Consider the following 19,804-nt stretch of genomic DNA (forward strand, 5'->3'; position numbering starts at 1 on the left):
AGAGAGGGAGCACTCAGCTGACCTCGGTCATCTGTCAGGATCAGATAGTCCTAGGACAATTGTAGAGTTTCACAAGTGACTTAATCACATCTTTACTGTACAGGATGTTTCAGGCATGCAAACTTCTCATAACATATGCTTCCCAACAAGCTTACTAGGAGGGTGTATGTGTACTCTTTATAAGTTAAATTCACTTTGGAGTTTTGTTTTGTTTTTTCCTTCTAGAAACAGTGTTTCAGAGCATAGAGCTCCAGCATGATTGTCATTAGTGCCCGCCTTGTTATCTCACCCCTTTCCTCTCTGGTCATGTGAATTTATTTCATGTTATGTCTTCCTGGAATTCTGTTTATCTCTGTATATTAAACTTAAAACAATTAGATGTACCTTATAATGGAGACAATGGACTAAAATATAAAAACTAAATTCTTAAGTTGGTATTGAATATTTTTTTAAGATCTAAGAACCAGACTTAAAAAATAGATAAATTTGATGTAGGAAAACTGGTTTCTTATTTATTGAAGGAAAGTTATTTCAAATAAGGAATTATTATTACAGCCTCTCTGGTAATCTTGTCGAACTTGCTCAATGAAGGAAAGTTATTTCAAATAAGGAATTATTATTACAGCCTCTCTGGTAATCTTGTCTTTTACATGGAGTTAGTAGTTTGAGAAACAAAATATTGGGTGTTATGGTGATATAAATTGGTGTCATGTCAGTCTTGATTTCTGAAAAAGTTGTAATTCTAAAAATCTCATACTAAATTGCATAATAACAGTTAGCTTGCTTGATTATATTACTTTATTTTTAATTTTTGAGAAATAACATTATATCAAAAAATTATTACCTATAGTTTGTCATTTCTAAATTAAAATGCTAGTGACATTGAAGTCTAGAAATACATTACTGATTTGAGATTTGAGATTTTATTCTTAATGAATGAGTAATTATTTGTTTCTCTTAAAGCTTTGTTCTAAAATTTGTACTTTGGATTTGTTTTAATCAGGTATGATAAGACATAAAGACATGGAAATGACTGTCATGAAGAGAAAAGTTTATACTCATGGATTCCTAGAACAGGAGGCACAGCATGCCACACAGGGCCACATGGGGAGGCAGAGAGGGGAGATCATGACCCGGAGCCTTTATTGAGGTTTTTGCAGGAAGGAATGGGCAAGGCAGGGTAAGTATGCAGAGTAAGTTTAGCACTGGCTAGATTGAATAATTCCAGCACGCTCCGGGCTATAGTGATAGTCCACAGTTGTCCAGTATCTGGCCATATCTGGCCATCTGGGGTAATTTAGGACGGGGAACATTGCCTTGGTGTGTGACAGCTTGATAAAGGAGATAGTTGGGGTGTGGCTCTGAATTGGTTGGTTTGTACATCAAAGGTACACTTGAAGGGGGGTCCTTCTCTATCTCTAGGAATTAGCTAGCCCTGGGAGGGGCAGTCTCTGCAGGACCAAGGCCCCAAATGCCAGAGCATCAAGAATACAGTCAGTTCAAAAGTGCAAAACAAAACAATTGAGAACTTCAAGATGGCACTGCTAACCAACTGCTGATTCTGTGCACACAGTGCCTGTGAAAGACTAGAGAATATGTAACAAACTTATTTTTGAACTTTACTTTTTGAAATGGTGAGTTTTAGGGGATCATTCAGTCAAAGAAGGTGTTGACTAAAGCCTAATGCCAAACTCGAATTAAATAACTTGGCCTAAAAGGCTTATTTCTCTTCAATATAAAAGATGACAAGGGTAGGAGGTCTCTGGTGGGCGTGGGGCTCGTTCTTTCTGTTTTGTCTCCCTAGCTGATGGGGTGCTTGCAGTTCAGGATGGCTGCTGCAGCCCTAGCTGCCACCCTTTCCATATTCCAGGCATAAGGAAGAAGGAGGGCAAAAGGGGACATAACCCTCTCCCTTCCCCTTGTAAGAAGCTTTTTGGAAGGCAAGCTCAGCAACCTCAACTTACATCTTGTAGGGAATTGGTGATTCACAGATTGGTTAATATTTGTATGAAGTCAACAGAGGTTGTCCTCTCTGCTTTTCCAACCACCTCTGAAAAGTAGCAGCTCTTTGAGAAGTTTTAGAAAAGGGAAGAAGCTGGCGGTTTTAGTTTAAAAATGTAATACTCAAAGTCATGATGATTACAGTAACAATAATAATAATTCATTTTGAGCTTTTATTGTATACTAGTTGCTACTGTGCATGCTTTATGTACAGTATTTATATGCATAATTGGTTTAATCCTCAGAATAACCCCCTTATTATGCCCACTTTTTCGGATGAGAAAATCGAGGTCCACAGAGCTTAAATACCTTGCTCAAGGTGACATAATTGGAAAGTGGTGGAGTCTAGACTACAAGTCTGGATCGTGTGCTTTAACCACATAGTAATACTAATGTATAGTTTAAACATCTGTAGCTCAGAGATAAGGAAACTAAAGCTGAAAGATTTTAAGCCTTTGGCCCAAGGTCACATGAGCAGTCAGCACTGAACTTTGCTTCTGGGTATAATTTTCACTCTCCTGATATGCTTTCTCTAGGTGTGCTCTCTAACCTCTATCCTCTCATATTTGCGCCACCCTTCTTGAGAGTGTATATTTTTAGTTTGCTGTGGTTCTAGATCCTGAAAATTATATTCTTCCTTTAGAATTCTTTTCCTTGGCAAGGAATCCCCCAGGAAGCAATATAGTTTAGTGGTAGAGAGGGTGGATTTGGAGCCATACCGCCCATGTTTGAATCCTAATTGTGCCAGTTTTAGCCATGTGATCTGAGACAAGTCACTACCTCTCTATTTTAGTAGCCTCATCTATGAAATGGGTTAATACTAGTAGCTATCCCACAGGGCTGCTGGTAGGAATAGTTGAGTTATTACAGTGAATCTGGTTAGTGCAGTACCTGGCATGTACATAAACATGCTCTGTTCTGATTATATTACTGTTTATCATATGTGCACTCCAAATTAAACCTAACACGTTTTTAGCACCTATTTGGCACTCAGTAAATGCATACGGAATGAATGAAAAAAATATGAATTGCTTTGAATTGTCAGGCCGTGCTTCTCATATTGGTTGGACTATTACGGTTTTAGAAGATGAGCTATTTTTATGTTTGTATTAACATCTATTACCAAGACTAAGGACCAGTATAACATTGTTACTCATCTTGAACTACTTTCTACATCACCTAACTTTTCTCATCTATAAAACTATTAGTTTTTACATTTAGTGCTTCTACTGAGGTTGTGTTGAAAAGTATTGTATACATTCAAGGTACTATTAGTGATATAAAAGTTTCCGCCATCATACGTAAAAACAGATGTTAATGTCTTTGAATCTTTTCATGTCACATTTCCGAGTAATATCAGTTACCCATTAAATATTAATTTAATCACAGGAACAGTAATGTAATCATCAGTAAAATGACTTTAGATGGCAGTGTTATTTAGCAGTGAGATAAGGACTAGTAAAGCAGGATTTATGTCATTCCACAGCAGCTTTTGGAAGTGTATTTGCATCTGCTTTTATCGTTTAAATAACACAAGAACTAAGCCCTTCTAAAGGGAACCCACCCATCTCCTTTTGCATGTGTCATTCTTGCATCAGAGAAAATGCTGCATAATACTAAGATGACAGCCCCACCTCTGATGTCACCGAGGATGGTACAATCCTCTCCAAGCCTTTGCTGGGCTTCCTGCTGCTGCACTGGGGAAATGGTTACATTAAAGCTAACTCCGGGCATCTCAATTATCTCCTTGGAAGTAGTTTTCACAAATATAGAAAAGCCCTACGGTGGCTGTTTTCGGTAAGCTACCAAGGTAGAGAGCCACAGAGGCAGAAAGAGGGAGAGCAGGCGAGAGAATAGGCTGCTTCCGCCTTTGTGAGAGAGGGACTGAGGCGGCAGCTCCTCTCGGCTCGGCTCGGGTTCCAAGTGCTCAGAGTGCTTCCATTTACATCACCGTGTGCAGTGCGGGGCAAAAGGGGCTGCCAGGACATTTGAAACTAATTTGCTTCCAGTTGACTAGAACAGCATATTTTGAATTAGCTTGCTTTTTTTCTAGCTAACTTTTTTCAAGCGTTAAACTGATGAACTGGGCATTTTCTATGATCAATGGGTAACTGCTGGAGCTACAGTAATCTCTGTGAGTAACCTCTATTTGCAGGTCTATGCAGGCAAATATATTTTTATCTATTTCTTGTAAAATGCTGCTGTGAAATATCCGTCTGTATTATTGACTGCTTTTGCTTACTAGTCTTGTCTTTTGACCGTCCCAGTAGGAGACTCCTGGGGCTAGACCAGGTTCTGCTGAATCTTGACAGAGAGAAGAACGTACTGCATTTATTTAGGGATGCCCATGCCAACCGTTCTTTAATTTCCCAGTCATCAGAAAGATGCCACCTGCCCTCCGAATGCCTTTGCCCAGGACGTCACCTGGCTTTAACCTGAAATGTTTATTTTAGCATCTGATGTTGAATTTTCCAAAATTTTTATTTTTAAATGGAAAGCAGACTATTATTCTTACCTGTAATCTTACTTTCTTTCATTGTCCCCCTCCACACGCCACTCCTCCCCCACCCAGCTTTCCTGGGAACATAATTGTATTGCTCTGTTTCTGCTCCCTGTTTGTGATGTATTATACAAGCAGAAAGAGGGGAAACAGGCTACCCCTGTAGTTAAGAGAGACATGATATTGTGCTGCTGGATGTGAATAGAGGAGGAGTTTATCTTAAAGAGCTCAAACCCTTTACCATCTGCATGCCTGAAGCATGGCTTAGTATCTGAATAGCCGGGAAGAGAACAGGTTAGCTACAGAGGTAGCACCAAAAATGTCCTGTAACACTGCAGTTGAGGCTCACGTAGAATCCCTACTGGAAGTTAATAGCGGGTATTTTAATTCCTCATTTTACACACAGGGGTGTGTTTTTCCTGTCTGTTAAAAGTGTCATTTGTGTAGTAATTAACCAAGGAGACTGACTTTCACCTTTTCTATAAGATTTCCATTTTTAGATATACTTGGAATTATTGTTCCTGTCAGTTTGTAGCCTGAATCCTCAGTGAAACTGTGGGACTCTTACTGAGCATGAAAACTACTGAATACAAATGTGGGTTATCTGAGACTTGTTACAAACCAGAGGCTGAGGAAGGTTGCTTGTTTACCACTGCACCTAACATCTGTCTTGATAGCAGTTTGGGGAAGTCCACAGCTGTTGCCGATCATAACCAGCTGCTTGGCATTCACAGTTATTTTTGAAAAGAATTGTATAATCTTGAAACATTAATTTTAATTCATAAATCTTAAAATATTTTCTTATATGAAACAATTTATATTAATATTTCCGTATCCATGTTAACTTTAGCAGAAGAAAACCTGTTATGAACAAGACTGTGGAGTTATTTAAAAGTTTAGTTTATACTTTTTTTGTTTTTAAAATAAAAACTAAAGAGTGAAGAGAGAGAAATTTTAAAACTGGATTTTTAAAAGTATGCATTCCTAAACAGGAAGAAGGAGTAGAAAATGGACAGAATGGATGAAATCAGAGGAGCAGCTTTGATTAGAAGAGATAAAGCTGAAAGGAGAGGCACAATGTATAGATATATATATTTTTAATTATGAGGTGGATGAGAGACAAAAGAGGGGAATCCTACTGGTTGAAAACTGAAACTAGCTTTAAAAAACTGATTTTAAAGATAAGCTCAAATTCAGCTTGTTCAGCTTAGTATTTCTTCTCCATGACTAGTGCTAGTGCTCTAGAGGCACAATTGCAGAGACAATGGTTTAAAATTAATGGGCTGTTGGGAATCTCACATTTTACCTCTGTATGCCTATGTGGTGCCCCTCCTCAGCTTACAGAGCTTCCTGTGAAATTGACTGGAATGGCAAGCTAGCGTCATTTCTCTAGGGATTAGAATTGAATGAGAAATATTGGGTTCTGAGTCATTAGTATGTGAAACTTAAATTGCGGTGAGCACAGCTGTAACTATTAATCATTTGGGGAAAGAATGTTGAATTAATGGAACATTCTCTTTTTGTGTGCACATGTTAAAAGCTTGTATAGTGGTTGGCAGGCCTTTTGGGGGCTTTCATAACACATATACTACCTTAAATATCTGTAGTTTCGTAGTTATCAGCATCCTCCACTACACACTGTGGTCTTCTCCAAAATGGGACTTTTATTAGGGCGAAGAGCATGTCCCAAAATATAATGCATTTAGATTACTCATTTAGTAAATTCTCACCACTCATACTCATTTACTATTATTTTTATTGTACCAAATATATTTTCCATTCGTGGGTAAAATGGGTTAGATTATCCTCCTGTTTTGTTTTGATACATTTTTTTCTACTGCATTGTGAATTTGAGCCATGTGTTGCTAGAGAGGTTTATTGATTATTAGACATAAAAACATTGATCATTATTATTTGTAGTTAAGGATTATAGTTTCTTACAGGTGAAATACGTTTGAGATTTTTTAACCATGCAAGGCTCGCTTTTTATATTTGCTTTGTAAATTGGGCATTTGTCTTCTAATCTTTTATTGATTTATGAAATTTCAGACTAAGGGCACAAAGTGATCACCTTTCCCCCCAGTCTTTGGGACTGAATTCTTTCCTGACAAGTTAGGGGGAGTATGTCTGTAAGCTTGTTTCTATAAATTCTCTAGTGCTAAAATAATTTAAGAATGTATAGCTCTCTTACTGTATTAACTGATAATATAAGTTTTAAGGTGTTTTCTAACTGATATTTATTAGGGAACCCCAAGGATGTTATAGCATTTATCAACAACCCACAAAAAAAGGAGGGAAAATAGATTTTTTGTAAGCCATGGTTTATAAAGGACTGAAAATCTGATGAATTATACTCATAGAAAACAGATTATAAACTCTTGGTGCACTCTCAGTAGTACCTCATCAAACCGAATTTGCCTATGCATTTTAGTTTACAAGTAATATATGCAAAGGCATGAACATTAAAATCCTAAGAAAATATCCTGGTTTTTATTTTTATTTATTTTTTCTTTAAAGATGACCGGTAAGGGGATCTTAACCCTCGACTTGGTGTTGTCAGCTCCACACTCTCCCAAGTGAGCCATGGGCTGGCCCTTATATTCTGGTTTTTAAAAATTGAAAAACCTTATCTTTCCATATAACTCTTTCCTTTTAAACTCCAATGCAATTTTTTTAAAGTTTGTGTACAAATATTAATGTACAGGCTTTTACTAATGGTCAGGTTTACATTTGCCGTTATTTTAGCATTTTATGGTCTTTTTGCATAAGTGTAGGTTCATTGACCGTTCATTGTGAGAGTAATTTGCTATGAGCTATAAAGTCAAGAAGAACTCATATTACATTAGAGGCAGTTCTGTTCCTCTCTGGAAAAGGGCCCCAGAGTACTTGCCGATTAGAGGGCAATCCCAGACCACAGTGGTCAAGCCTTTCTCTTGGTAGGAATGAAAGACTGTATGTTTTCTTTCTTTAGTTGTTGTCTATTTGACTGAACAGTTGAACTTTTCAGTTAGAAGCTAGGAATTTGTGATTGTCTTTCAGAATAAAAAAGTAGCCATTTAAATGTAGTCAAAACAACTTCTAGATATTGGTGACGTTTTCTGGAGCAGTCCTTCTCATATTGTAACATGTATATGAGTCATCTGGGGTTCTTGTTTTAAACCAACAAGATTCTGATTGGGAAGGTCTGGGATGGTGCCTGAGAGTCTACATTTCTAACAAGCCTTCTGGGAGATATCTATGCTGCTGTCAAGGCCAGACCGAGTAGGAAGGCTCTAGGGTAGTGCTTTCAAATAGAACTTTCTGTGATGATGATGGAAATGTTCTGTCTGTACAGTGCGGTACATTAGCCACTAGCCATAGATGGTATGGAACACCTAGGAACTGAATTTTCAATTTTACTAAGTTTTAATTCAAATTTAAATAGCCATATGTGGATGTGGCTACCATATTGGACAGCACAGTGTTTAGAGAGTAATCAATTGAGAAATTGATACCTAATGGTAACACCCCTTATAGGATCATGCTGAATTCTAGAACTGCTGCCCAGACAGTCTCCACTGGACTTTACCACTGTCTGAACTTTGTCTGCAAGCAGACAGTGTGCGCAGACGGAACAGACAGTGTGCGCAGACGGAGTTGCTGAGTCAGCTCCTTGCTGACAAGAGCCATGTTGCTCTTGTTTGTTGCTCTCTTTTCCAGTGCTTGACATGTACTTTGTGCACAATAAATGTTGGCTGAGAAAATGAAAGAATGAGCTAGCTCCAAAGTTGGGAAGCACCCTTGCGTTTCTAACATTCTCTTCAAGCCTGTACTTTGGAGCAGGGATGGAACTTCGGTGACAATGACATGCAGTCTTTTGCCTGTGTTTGAGGATCCTACTTCTTTTTGTTTCTGTATTGAAATTTTACTCATTGGTATTCTGTTGGTTATAGGACCTTCTTTATTCCTCGATGCAACAAAAAAAATCATTTCTCTAGGCTCTGGGGATATAATGATAAAGCAGACAAAGTTCTTGCCTTTTGGAGTTTATATTCTAGTGGCAACAAAACAAAGCAAGACAAAACAAACAAAAAAACTTTTGCTAAAAATGACTGGGCCCAGCTTCTGGGAAATGTATGTGTGTAGAATCCATAATTGTGGTTCTCCTGAAGGATCTAGGCACAGATGTGATAATCACTGTATGTGGGGAAACCTCCATCCTATTGCTCAGAATCCCTCATGACAAAGTGTTTTATTTGCTTCAGATTTCAGCTTTTAGTGACCAAGTCTGAAGTAGACGTGCCAAATAATTCTTGTTATTTTGGTTTTTTTGAACCATTTTCTTTTAAGTAGTTTGCTAGCCAGAGTGGAAGAAAATCTGTTCCATTTACTTGTCTTAGAACAAGATCATTCTTAGAAAGGCCATGGTTTTTCTTTAGCCAATCTTATGGAGATTTCCTCATGATTTGAAGACATTTTTTTTTATTCCATTTAATTTTATTACAATTCTGTCCCTGTGTTCCAAAAACAGATGGCCATTTAATACACAACCCAAAGCCCTCCTAAAATTGATCTTGTTAACATTTAAAAATATCCCATTTCTTTCTCAGTATCTTGAATCAAAAAGAAGAACAACTTTAAAAAAATCAAAGGGTTTATAGTTCATCACAGGAAAAGCATCTTTACTAAACAACAGGAAACACAGTTTGTTAGGAATCTGGCCAAACACAAAAAGCATCAGATAAGATTCCTGATAGAAAAGGACAACTTCTAATGGAATATAAATATAAATATTCCCCCAAAGTATAATATATTTCATATGAGTGTGAAAATTCTTCTTCTCCCGCCCCTCCCCACCCTCCCACACACCTTACACTACATTTTTATTCCTTTACGGGGAGAAGTAAGTGCAGTGAAGCTGTGAACTCTATTAATTCAGTTCTACTATTGTGCGATTTATATTTTGGTAAGCGTGAAAGTTCTTTTTCTATACTTAGCAAATCCCTTTGTCACAGATATGAGACCAAATTTGGGTAGGACTAACTCAGCAAGGCTTTCTGGAAGAGAAATGTTTTGAGTTGGATTCTTACACTAGTGATGGATGTACATTGACAGGAAGGGAAAAGGTGCAAGAGCCCCCAGCAGTTGTGGCTTTGTGGGAAGCATGTTGACATTAGAGAGGGCTGGGACAGAGGGGGTGGGGTGACAATGCCTGTGGATACTGGCTGAGGGTCCTGGGAGATGCAGCAACCCTCGCATCTTTGTTCTCGTCCATTCTGCCTTTGTTCTGACGAAGCACTCACCGTCCACACCTACGCTATTGCCAGAAGCCTGTGTTGATGTTCCTGAGTCTATGTATGTTCCTGAGTCTATGTATGCTCTTACCTTCTTCCCGACACCTCTGCACATGCCACCGAGGTGATCATTCTCACATGCCAGGTAGACTTCTCATGCTCTGGTAATACCCATTTTGAGTCCCCTGTGTTCAGTACATAGCAGGTAATCAATAAATGTCTGCCAAGTGAGTGAATGAATTTTGGAAACAGTGGGCATTCAATAGAAGTATCCATGGCCCTGTTCTAAAAGCAGAGAAAAAAATCTTGAGAAGAATTTCTTTTTTATTTTTTAAATAATCACCCTGGCATAAGTAGTTCCAATTTTTAAACATAAGGAGTGCATCAGAAATTCTAAGTTAAAGGTCAGGATTAATATTTTGCAGTTTTATTTGTTGCTAAAGAGTTCAAGTTGTGACAAGATGCAAACAGCAAAAGTAAACTGCTCTTGCAGTGTAACAAAGGGTGCCTTATTTGAAAGGAATGATTTGCTGTTATGCTGAATCCTGTGACAAGCACAGTGACCAAGAGGGACGGGACGAGTAGGCTGTTTGCACCCCGAAGCTACAACTAGAAGACTTTCATTCTGCATTGTACCTGTTAACATCACTGCTTTTAGAAAGGATGGTCTCACAATTTAGTGGCCTCTGAGTTTTTCACAGGAATTTACTCCTGAGAGACAAAAGACCAGGAATCTGGTCCTCACTTTTAGTTATGATATAATGCTTTACTGAACATTGTTTTATTTACCTTGGTCAGGCATTTAGTCTGTCAGAATGTTTATTTCCCCTGGTCTATGCCAGTCCTTAATTAGTTAAAAAAATTAAATAAAATTTCTTAGAACAGTAACCTTAGACCAGGAGGACTTATGGGAACAATAGTAAAGCAAACTGTCTGTCCTGCAGGGCTTTGCTTTTGGCCTTCTCCCCTTTATCTGAACTCATTTTCTTTGACCAGTTGCCAGGTTGTTATGTCAAACATCGCAAGCATTCGCGCACGGTTGATGCATGTGTTGTCCCTTTTTGAGGGACATTTCAATGAAAAATACTAAAACTGGGGTGAAGAAATCATCAAATTTCTTTGACACCCCTTTTCTTGATTTCTTTGTAGTCACTTCTTTTAGGATATGTGTTTATTTTCAAGGTTGTTTTATAGATGGTAATTTAAACTGTTAGAACAAAGTGGGCTCCCAAATGATAAAGTTCAACCTTATTCCCTTTGTTGAATGGATTTCACTGTAGTATGTTTTGGTGTTGTTTAAACATATGGCTTCAATGGTCACTGTGGTCGGTTTTCTTAAAACCCTTCATGATGGGTTAAAAATTATAGCCTTTTGAAGCTTTAAGATGTGAGCTAATGTTATGCTCGTTTATTTCATGTATTTATACTGCATGTACTGTACAGCTAAAGTTCTTTTCTCATTTGCAAGGTGGAGAGGTGACTTTCAAGAGTTGGTGATTAAGTGAAGAGGGGGCTCGAGTTAGGTCTTGAAAGATGACAATAATCTGGTTATGTTGAGACGGAAAAAGAAAGTATGTCAGGTGGAGAAAAGAGGTTGGGCAAAGGCAAAAGGGTAAAGCTCAGAGTTTATGTATGATTAACTTTATTTCTGGTGTGTATTAGAATTAGAGAGAATCTTCTCAAGGTATTCCTGTGCTGCACCCATCCTTCAGTTTAGGAGCAATGGTATAACATATTTGAAAGGGGAGTTGAGAGAAAGTAGACTGGGAAAGATAGATTGGGATTGGGAAGGAAGAAGTAAAGCTGTCTCTACTCACAGATGACATGGTCTAGGATGTAAAAATCCTAAGGAATCTACAAAAGTGCCATTAGAACTGAAACATAAGTTCAGCAAGGTTGCAGGATATGAGGTTAAAATACAACAACCAGCTGTACTTCTATATGCTAGTAATGAATGATCCAAAAATGAAATTTAAAAAAATTCCACTGATAATTGTACAAAAAAAAATAAAATACATAGGGGAATAAACATAACAGAAATAATGAAAAACTTGTACATTAAAAATTATAAAACATTGTTGAAAGAAATTAAAGATGAAACAAATGTAAAGACAGCCGACGGTCATGGATCAAAAGATGTAATGGTAATATTGTTATGAAGCCAGTACTCTATAGATGTGAAGTCCCTGTCAAAATCTCCACTGTCTGATAAGTTGATTATAACATTCATATGAAAAATGCAAGGGGCCCAGAGTGGCCAAAACAACCTGTAAAGGGAAGAACAAAGTTGGAGGAATTACATTTATTTTACTTAATGCAAAGCTGTGGTAATCAGGACAGTGTTTTACTGGCATAAAGATACACTTCTAGCTCAATGGAATAGAATTGAGAGTCCAGAAATAATCCTTCACGTTGATGGTCAATTGATATTTTACAAGGGTAACAGGGCAATTCAAGGGGGAAAGAATAATCTTTTCAACAAATAGTGGTGGGACAATTAGATATCCACATGCAAAAGAATGGAGTTAGATCTCTACTTCACATTATATATAAAAAATTAACTCAAAATGGATCAGAGATCTCAGTGTAGACATGTCTTATGTTACATAAGATACTAAAAGTATAAGAACAAAAGAAAAAATAGGTAAGTTGGATTTTATCATAATTAAAAACTTTTGTGCTTCAAAAGGTACCATCAATTAAGTGAAGAGACAGTCCACAAAATGGGAGAAAATATTTGCAAAGTATTTATCCAGTAAAGAACTGTCCAGAATATATAAAGAATTCTTACAATAATAAAAGTACAATTCAATTATAAAATGGGCAAAGGATCTGAATAGACATGTCTTTAAAGAAGATGTACAAATGGCCAATAAACCTATGACAAGATGCTCAATATCATGAGTCATTAGGGAATGCAAATCAAAAACACAGTGAGATACCACTTCACACCCTGTAGGACGTCTGTAATAAAAAATATGGACAATAATGGAACCTTCCAACTGGTAGGATTGTAAAATGGTATAGTTGCTTTGGAAAATGGCCTGGCAGTTCCTTAAAACATTAAACATAATTTTACCATATGACTCAGAAATTCCACTCCTAGGTATATACCAAAGAGAATTGAAAATACATTCAGTCACAGAAACTTGTATACAAATTCATTACACATAGTAGCTAAAAAGTGTAAACAACCCAAATATCCATCAGCTGATAAATGGATAAAGAAAATGTTGTATTTCCATATGATGAAATATTATTTGACAGTAAAAGGAATGAAGTTCTGATATATGTTACAACATGAATAAACCTTGAAAACATTGTGCTAAGTGAAAGGAGCCAGACCCCAAATGTCATGTATTTATGATTGCATTTAGATGACATGTCCAGAATACACAAATCCATAGAGGCAGAAAGTAGATACAGGGTTTCTTTTTGGGGGTGATGAAAATGTTCTGGAATTAAAGGTGATGGTTGCACAATTTTCTGAATGTACTAAAAACCACTAAATCTTAAAAGGGGGGTGGAATTTAAAGTCCTACTGCATTCTTTTGGTGGGGGGAGGGGTAGTTGGCCAATACAGGGATCAAACCCTGGACCTTGGTGTTGTCAGCACTATGTTCTAACCAACTAAGCTAACCAGCCTGCCCATACTACATTCTTTACTGAAAAAAATAAGAATGTCAATATGCCACTGTGGGAAGAGAGATCTATGCTGTCTTCCTTTTCAAAATCAGGGTTTGAAAAGTTGCTTCCTCTTCAGATTTCAGCAAGCTATACCTTATTAGCTCTGTCGTGAAGTTATAAATACTGCTATCACAGAGGAGTGTTTCTTACTTCCCATTAACACTTGATCCAAATTTAATTTTTTAAATATATTTTGAATTATTTTTTTAAGTGGAATATAAAACAACATACACTCAGATGCGTTATTGTTTAGTTTATCAGATTTTAACTCACTAGGGGAACTTGGAATCAAGTCTTTCATGCCATTTCAGTGTGTATATTTGGATATTTATCAAATATTTCACTAAATAGGAAGGTTGTAGTTCTGCAGCGGTTTAAAAACAACAATACAAAAGTAAAGTAAGTATACTGTATTTCTAGTGTAGATGGGGATGTTCTTGATACAAAGTAACGAACACCAAATCCAGAAGGAGATTGGATACTGGGGCTGATATGACTGTAACTGTTATTCATAAACCCCCAATTTAAATTTCTTGTTTATCACAATTGTTAGTTCTCACTGACTGTCATTTTAATTGGAAAGTGTAAATATATTAGAGTAAATATATACTTATTAAATATTGTTTTCTCTGCTTCCAATATTGGGTTTCTGCATAAGATACCATTGAAATTTTATGCAATTGGTGATCTCACTTATATGTAGAATCCACAAAAAAAAGCAAACTCAGAGAAGCAGAGAGTAGAATGGTGGCTACCAGCGACCGGAGTGGGAGGGGATTGGGAGATTTTATTCAAAGGATATAAAAAAAATTTCAGTTAGGAAGAATAAATTCAGGAGATCTACTGTATAACATAGTGACTGTAGTTAATAACCATGTATCATATACTTGAAAATTGCTGAGAGTAGTTTTTAAGTGTTTTCACCACCAAAAAAAGGTATGCGAATATGTTAATTAGCTCGATTTAGCCATTCCACAATGTATTGTACACATGTATCAAAACATCGGGTTGTACACCATAAACGTGTACAACCATAAACGTGGAAAATGGTCTGGCAGTTCCTTAAAACATTAAACATAATTTTACCATATGACTCAGAAATTCCACTCCTAGGTATACCAAAGAGAATTGAAAATACATTTAGTCACAGAAACTTGTATACAAATTGGAAAGATTCGTGTTATCTTTTAACTCTCTTTTTCCACAAATGTTTTGAAGTACCCTTATAACTTTTATTTGTCAATTAAAAAAAATAAATAAGTAAAATGAGAAAAAAATTAATTTTATGTGTTTGGGATCCTGGAAATCTTTCTCAACAAATTAAGTTTTCTATTCCATTTTGGCTGCACTCTCATTCTTCAGGGATGTTTTGAAAGCATCTCATTCCTTAGAAATCCAACAGTCTGTTGGTAACACCAAGGTCGAGGGTTTGGATCCCCATACTGGCCAACAGGAAAAAAAAAAAAAAAAAAAATCCAACGCGAAGGGGAGATTTGTGTCAGAAAAAATATTTGCCAACTTTAAATAGGTTGTATCTTTTTTTCTGAGGCTCTGTCGTGGAGATTGCACTGCACAAATATTGTTGGCTAGATCATAAGGCTGTTGTTATGCCAAATATGAATATTTTAGTTGCTATTTCACGAGTGGCGTTTAGAAGGTGATATGTATCCTTACTTTAATCTCTTTTTGCATATGAAGCTACTGAGTTATTGCCATATGTGGGACTTAATCAGAAGGAAGATTCATTGTGGCATGTGCCATTAGATTGCTTCCTTCTATGCTGAAACTTTTGTGGTTATACACAAAAAAGTAGGCTGAATAGAAGGGACCACTGTTAGGTTATGAGAAATATGTGCTGCACGGTGGTGGGAGGAAGGAGATAGTGAAAGAATCAAATGAATATTATCGATAACTAATATGTATGGCTATTCATTAATACACACTGGACCCTGTTGTTCAAAAACAAGTCATCTGTCCATTCTGTTCTCTTCATAGGTGATCATGGAGGAAGCACTTTACTCCCACCGAATGTCACAAATGAATTTCCAGAATATGGGACCATGGAGGACGGAGGAGAAGGCTTGACAGATTCACTGGAGTTTGATGTAGAGTCTCTGCCATGCCACCCACAAGGGCAGCAGGCAGTCCAGCTTCTTGCTGGCCACCACTCTGGGCTCAACAGTGTTTCAGAAGGACCAAAAGATGTCAGAGAGGCCCCCTGTCAAAGTCACCTCAAGGAACAAAGTTTACAACCCATTGACTCTTTGATTTCAGCTTTGAAAGCCACAGAAACCAGAATAGCTTCAGGAACATTACAGGCTACAAAGGTACAAGACAAAGATGCTGTTTCTAGTTTTTCAGTTCAGCAGGTGGAAAAAGAGCTGGACACTGCCAGCCATAAAACACACAGAACCAACAAACTGTTCCCTGCTGGCCAAGAAAAGTCACCGGATATACCTCTTTCAGCTGAAGTAACAAGTGAGGAAAACTTTTATTTGAGCATCCAGAAGGATCTGACCGCACTGTTAACTGGAGAAAATCAGGCAGAGCTTTCCCAGATAACTAGAAAGGGGAGAAAAGGAGCTCTCTGTACACAGGAGCCAGCTTGTCCTGTGTCCTCCTCCCTGGGAAGCCTAGCAGTGACCCACATCTCTGCGAGCAGGGTTGGTTTTGTCAAAGAGCAGAGGTCTGCTCTCGGGACAGAACACCCAGGGGGATGTGATCAAGGCAGTGCCATGGGACACCCAGGCCGGATCAAACATGTAGAATTTCAAGGTGTAGAGATATTGTGGACAGGAAGAGACAAGAGAGAGACCAAACATTCTGTAGATTTTGAGACATCACTGGAAAGAACAGTTTCTCCTGACAGCAAAGAGTTTTCCAAAGTGCCAAGCCATCTCATCTCATCTGCAAATAGTTTAACTCAGAGTGTTTGGGATGAAACCTGGAAAGCTCCTTCAGAGAGGCCTGGCACTAGCTTGGGGACATTTTCCCCTCTGCATCTTGTTGAGAGTGGAGAGGATGAAGTATTCCTGAGGGAAAACAAACAACATCTTGAAAAGAAACATGAACTAGACAGAGACAAGGAAAGGTGAGCTCCCAGAGCAGCTCTGCTATCTTTGGTGCCTGCTACACATTATAAAAAACCATTATCTTGTGCTTAATATGAGAACTCAACTCACAATACACTGGATCCTAGTTATCATAGAATGGAAAAGTTACCGTAAGGTCCTTAGATTCCTTCTAAATTGTTAAGATATTACAGTTATCTTGTTATAAAGTTGTCCATTAGGCATGGACCAGGGAAGAAGAGTTCTGAAGAGTGTGTGAACACTAACCTGTGCAAACCCATTTCTGACATTTTGTTATCTTTGATAATTAACTGAAGCACCCCACGATTATCTTTAATAATATGAAAAGCTTTGGACTGTTTTGACATATTCTGTATATGTTGCACTAGTGCCTGCAGTCCAGACTACATGCAGCCTGCAATCCAGATTACATACGTACATGAACAAAGAGGTTCTGGGTTTGGGCCCACTCAGTATTCTGAGTTTAGAAAGGACATTTCAGAAGGTCAGAAGTAGACTCTATAATTCAGTTGAGATGGGGATCCTTTCATACAAGTAGCATATATTTTGATTTATGGCTCCCAAACGTGAACTTGCCATCATATTTCTTGGTCTTTCCCACATTTCTGACATTTATCCCAGCTTGGAGCCTGAGTAAATGGAAGATATGACCCGTCTTTCTTCACTTCCTTTGATCATAGATGGACCATAGAGCACGCATTTTGGGAGAGTCATTTGTTGTGGTTTGTACTTGGGATTTATACCATCTTTCTTCTGTCAGAATCATGACACCTTTTATTTTTACATGGAAGAACATGTGTGACAATGCAAGGATTTTTTTGGTTTTTTGTTCTGTATAAGGAAATGCCTCTTACTCTACAGTTAACAAATCCACAAGAGTGATGCTCCTTGAGGGTGACTTTCAGGATCCTCTTCACTCTTCCTCCCCCAACACACAAAATCTCCAGACTTCCCTCAAAAGCAGCTTTGATTTGTGGCATATGGCTCAGTATTCATATTCCTCTGGGAATACACACTGTCGCTCTTGTTGACATTATTAATTCATTCCTCCTTTCCTCTCTCCTCTTCCTTTCTTTCCACAAGTATTTTTCAGTTGTCTACTATGTCTTTCAAATTGCTAGATGCTTATAAAGAAATGCCTCAGACAGATACAGTCCATGGTCACTGTCCTCATGGAGTTTACTGCTGAATATAAACATTAACCACATAAACACATTAACAAGTACAGGATCACAGGTGGTGCTAGGTTTTGTGAAGGAAAAGAACAGAGACATTCGAATAATTTGAATGAAGGGGAGAAGCTAATTCAGTTGATAGCCTTGGCAAGGCCTTTCTGTTGGAAATGGTAATTAAGCTGAGATGTGAGGAATGAGTAAGAGTTGTCCCAGCAGAGAATGGAGAGGAAGAATATTCTAGGGAGAGTGGAAGAGTGTCATGTGCAAAGGACCCTTGCTGGGTTCCCTAACTACAGTGCGCTGCTTGGAGTTGTCTGAAGCAAAGAGCTTATGTCAAGTTTGAAGACTGGAAACTCCGCCGGTGTGGTTGGAGCATAGGGAGCGGGGGGGGGGGGGGGGGCGGAATGAGTGGGGAGAGGTAGGAAGGAACCTCATCACAGGAACTTTTCGTTTTATTCCAAGTGCAGTGGGAAGTCATTAAGAGGTTATTGTGAGCCATGAAGCCCAGAATAGTATTTGGTACATGGTAAACTTTCAATTATTTAAAAACAACAAAGACAACTGCATTGTTGAACATGAATTCTGGTAATACCTAGGAATATGGATTACTTATGAGATACTTAGGTAATTCCTATTTTTAGTTCATTCCTCTTTATAGGAATCTGAGGCCAAGAGAGGTTAAGTAAAGTTACCTAAAGTGACATAGCTAGTAATTGGCACAGCCAAAATTCAGCTCCAGGATTTTCCAAGTCTTGACCTCTTGCTCTTTTCATTGATTTATCTCCCAAGTTTTTAATTTTACTTAGTTATCCTTATGTTCATTTTTAATATTTAAAGAACATGCTGTGTATAAATTTTTCACACTTATGTACCAGAGAATTAATGCCTCACCCTGTATATTAACTTGTGTCTACTTTCTTATGGTTTTGGTTAGCCTTGCAAAAAAACATATCTGTTGGGTATTTTTTGTGGTTTTTTTTTTAGGTCATTCATTGGCTAATTTTGGACCTCAAATCTCTCTGCAGTGCTGCTTTATTGTCAGCAGGGGGCAGCTCTTGGATTCCGATGTAGTCATCCTCTTGAGGGCATTTAGAATTATTTAAATGAGAAAGTTAATAGACTGATGAAAGTTTAGTGTATTTTTACTACAAGTTTACTGTATCAAGTTTACATGATATATTTATCTGTTTCTATTATAATTAAGAATTTTGGCAGTTATAAATCTGAATTGATGAGTATTATTGGCTAAAATGAGGATTTACTATTTTACTCAAATATTCATCAGACTAGATGTATTCACACCCTAAAAAACTAGGTGGGATCTTCATAACATTATTTATAGGATATTTCATATCTTCCTTTTCAAGTAAGTTATTCAAACTTAAGCTCAATGAATATGAGTTAGAAGTACAGTACATGTCCTTTTCATGCAGTTGAAAGGAGGAAAAGACAAAGAAGAAATTAACCTAATATTAAAATTGTTCATTTTTATTTACTTTCCAGTATCCTTGAGGAACAGGAGCATACTGGGGGAGGAGACGATGATATCCTTGGGCCCGGGTGTACGGAGGACTCCACTGACGTGTACAGCTCCCAGTTTGAGACCATTTTGGACAACACTTCTTTATACTACAGTGCAGAGTCGTTGGAGACATTATACTCAGAGCCTGATAGCTATTTTAGCTTTGAAATGCCCCTCACTCCAATGATACAGCAGCGCATTAAAGAAGGTGGTCAGTTCTTGGAGAGGACGTCAGCGGGGGGACATCAAGATGTCCTGAGTGTCTGCGCAGATGGTGGAATAGTGATGGGCTCTTCTAGTTGGATCGCCAACGGGCTGAACGATGCCAGCGACTCCATCTACGCCAAAGGCACCCCGGAGATTGCCTTCTGGGGAAGGTAGTAACCCAATCTCATTAATTTCATGGTGGTGGTTTTTGTAGCATTCTCTCTTTGGGAAATCTGAGTGTGGAATATATTTTAAAAGCATTTGTCCAGTTTCTGTGGATATAAGCAAATGATGTGAATAGAAAGTAATTTGGGTTTTAGGGGTAGGCCAGTTATACCTCAGCAGTT

The 19,804-nt window shown here is 37.8% G+C and overlaps 1 protein-coding gene across 1 annotated transcript in view; it reads left to right on the plus strand.

Moving 5' to 3' along the window:
* Window positions 1–19,804, plus strand: part of PSD3 (pleckstrin and Sec7 domain containing 3) — a gene marked incomplete at its 3' end in the record, with an annotated part of 162,442 nt that overhangs the window by 41,162 nt on the left and 101,476 nt on the right. The window contains exons 3-4 of the mRNA XM_008584470.1: window positions 15,457–16,552; window positions 19,232–19,627. Of these exons, the coding sequence (XP_008582692.1) occupies window positions 15,457–16,552; window positions 19,232–19,627 (1,492 nt within the window). The remainder of the gene's footprint in view (window positions 1–15,456; window positions 16,553–19,231; window positions 19,628–19,804) is intronic.

This window comes from Galeopterus variegatus, unplaced genomic scaffold (genome assembly GCF_000696425.1).
Source record: "Galeopterus variegatus unplaced genomic scaffold, G_variegatus-3.0.2 Scaffold3271, whole genome shotgun sequence".
In the NCBI taxonomy this organism is placed as follows: domain Eukaryota; kingdom Metazoa; phylum Chordata; class Mammalia; order Dermoptera; family Cynocephalidae; genus Galeopterus; species Galeopterus variegatus.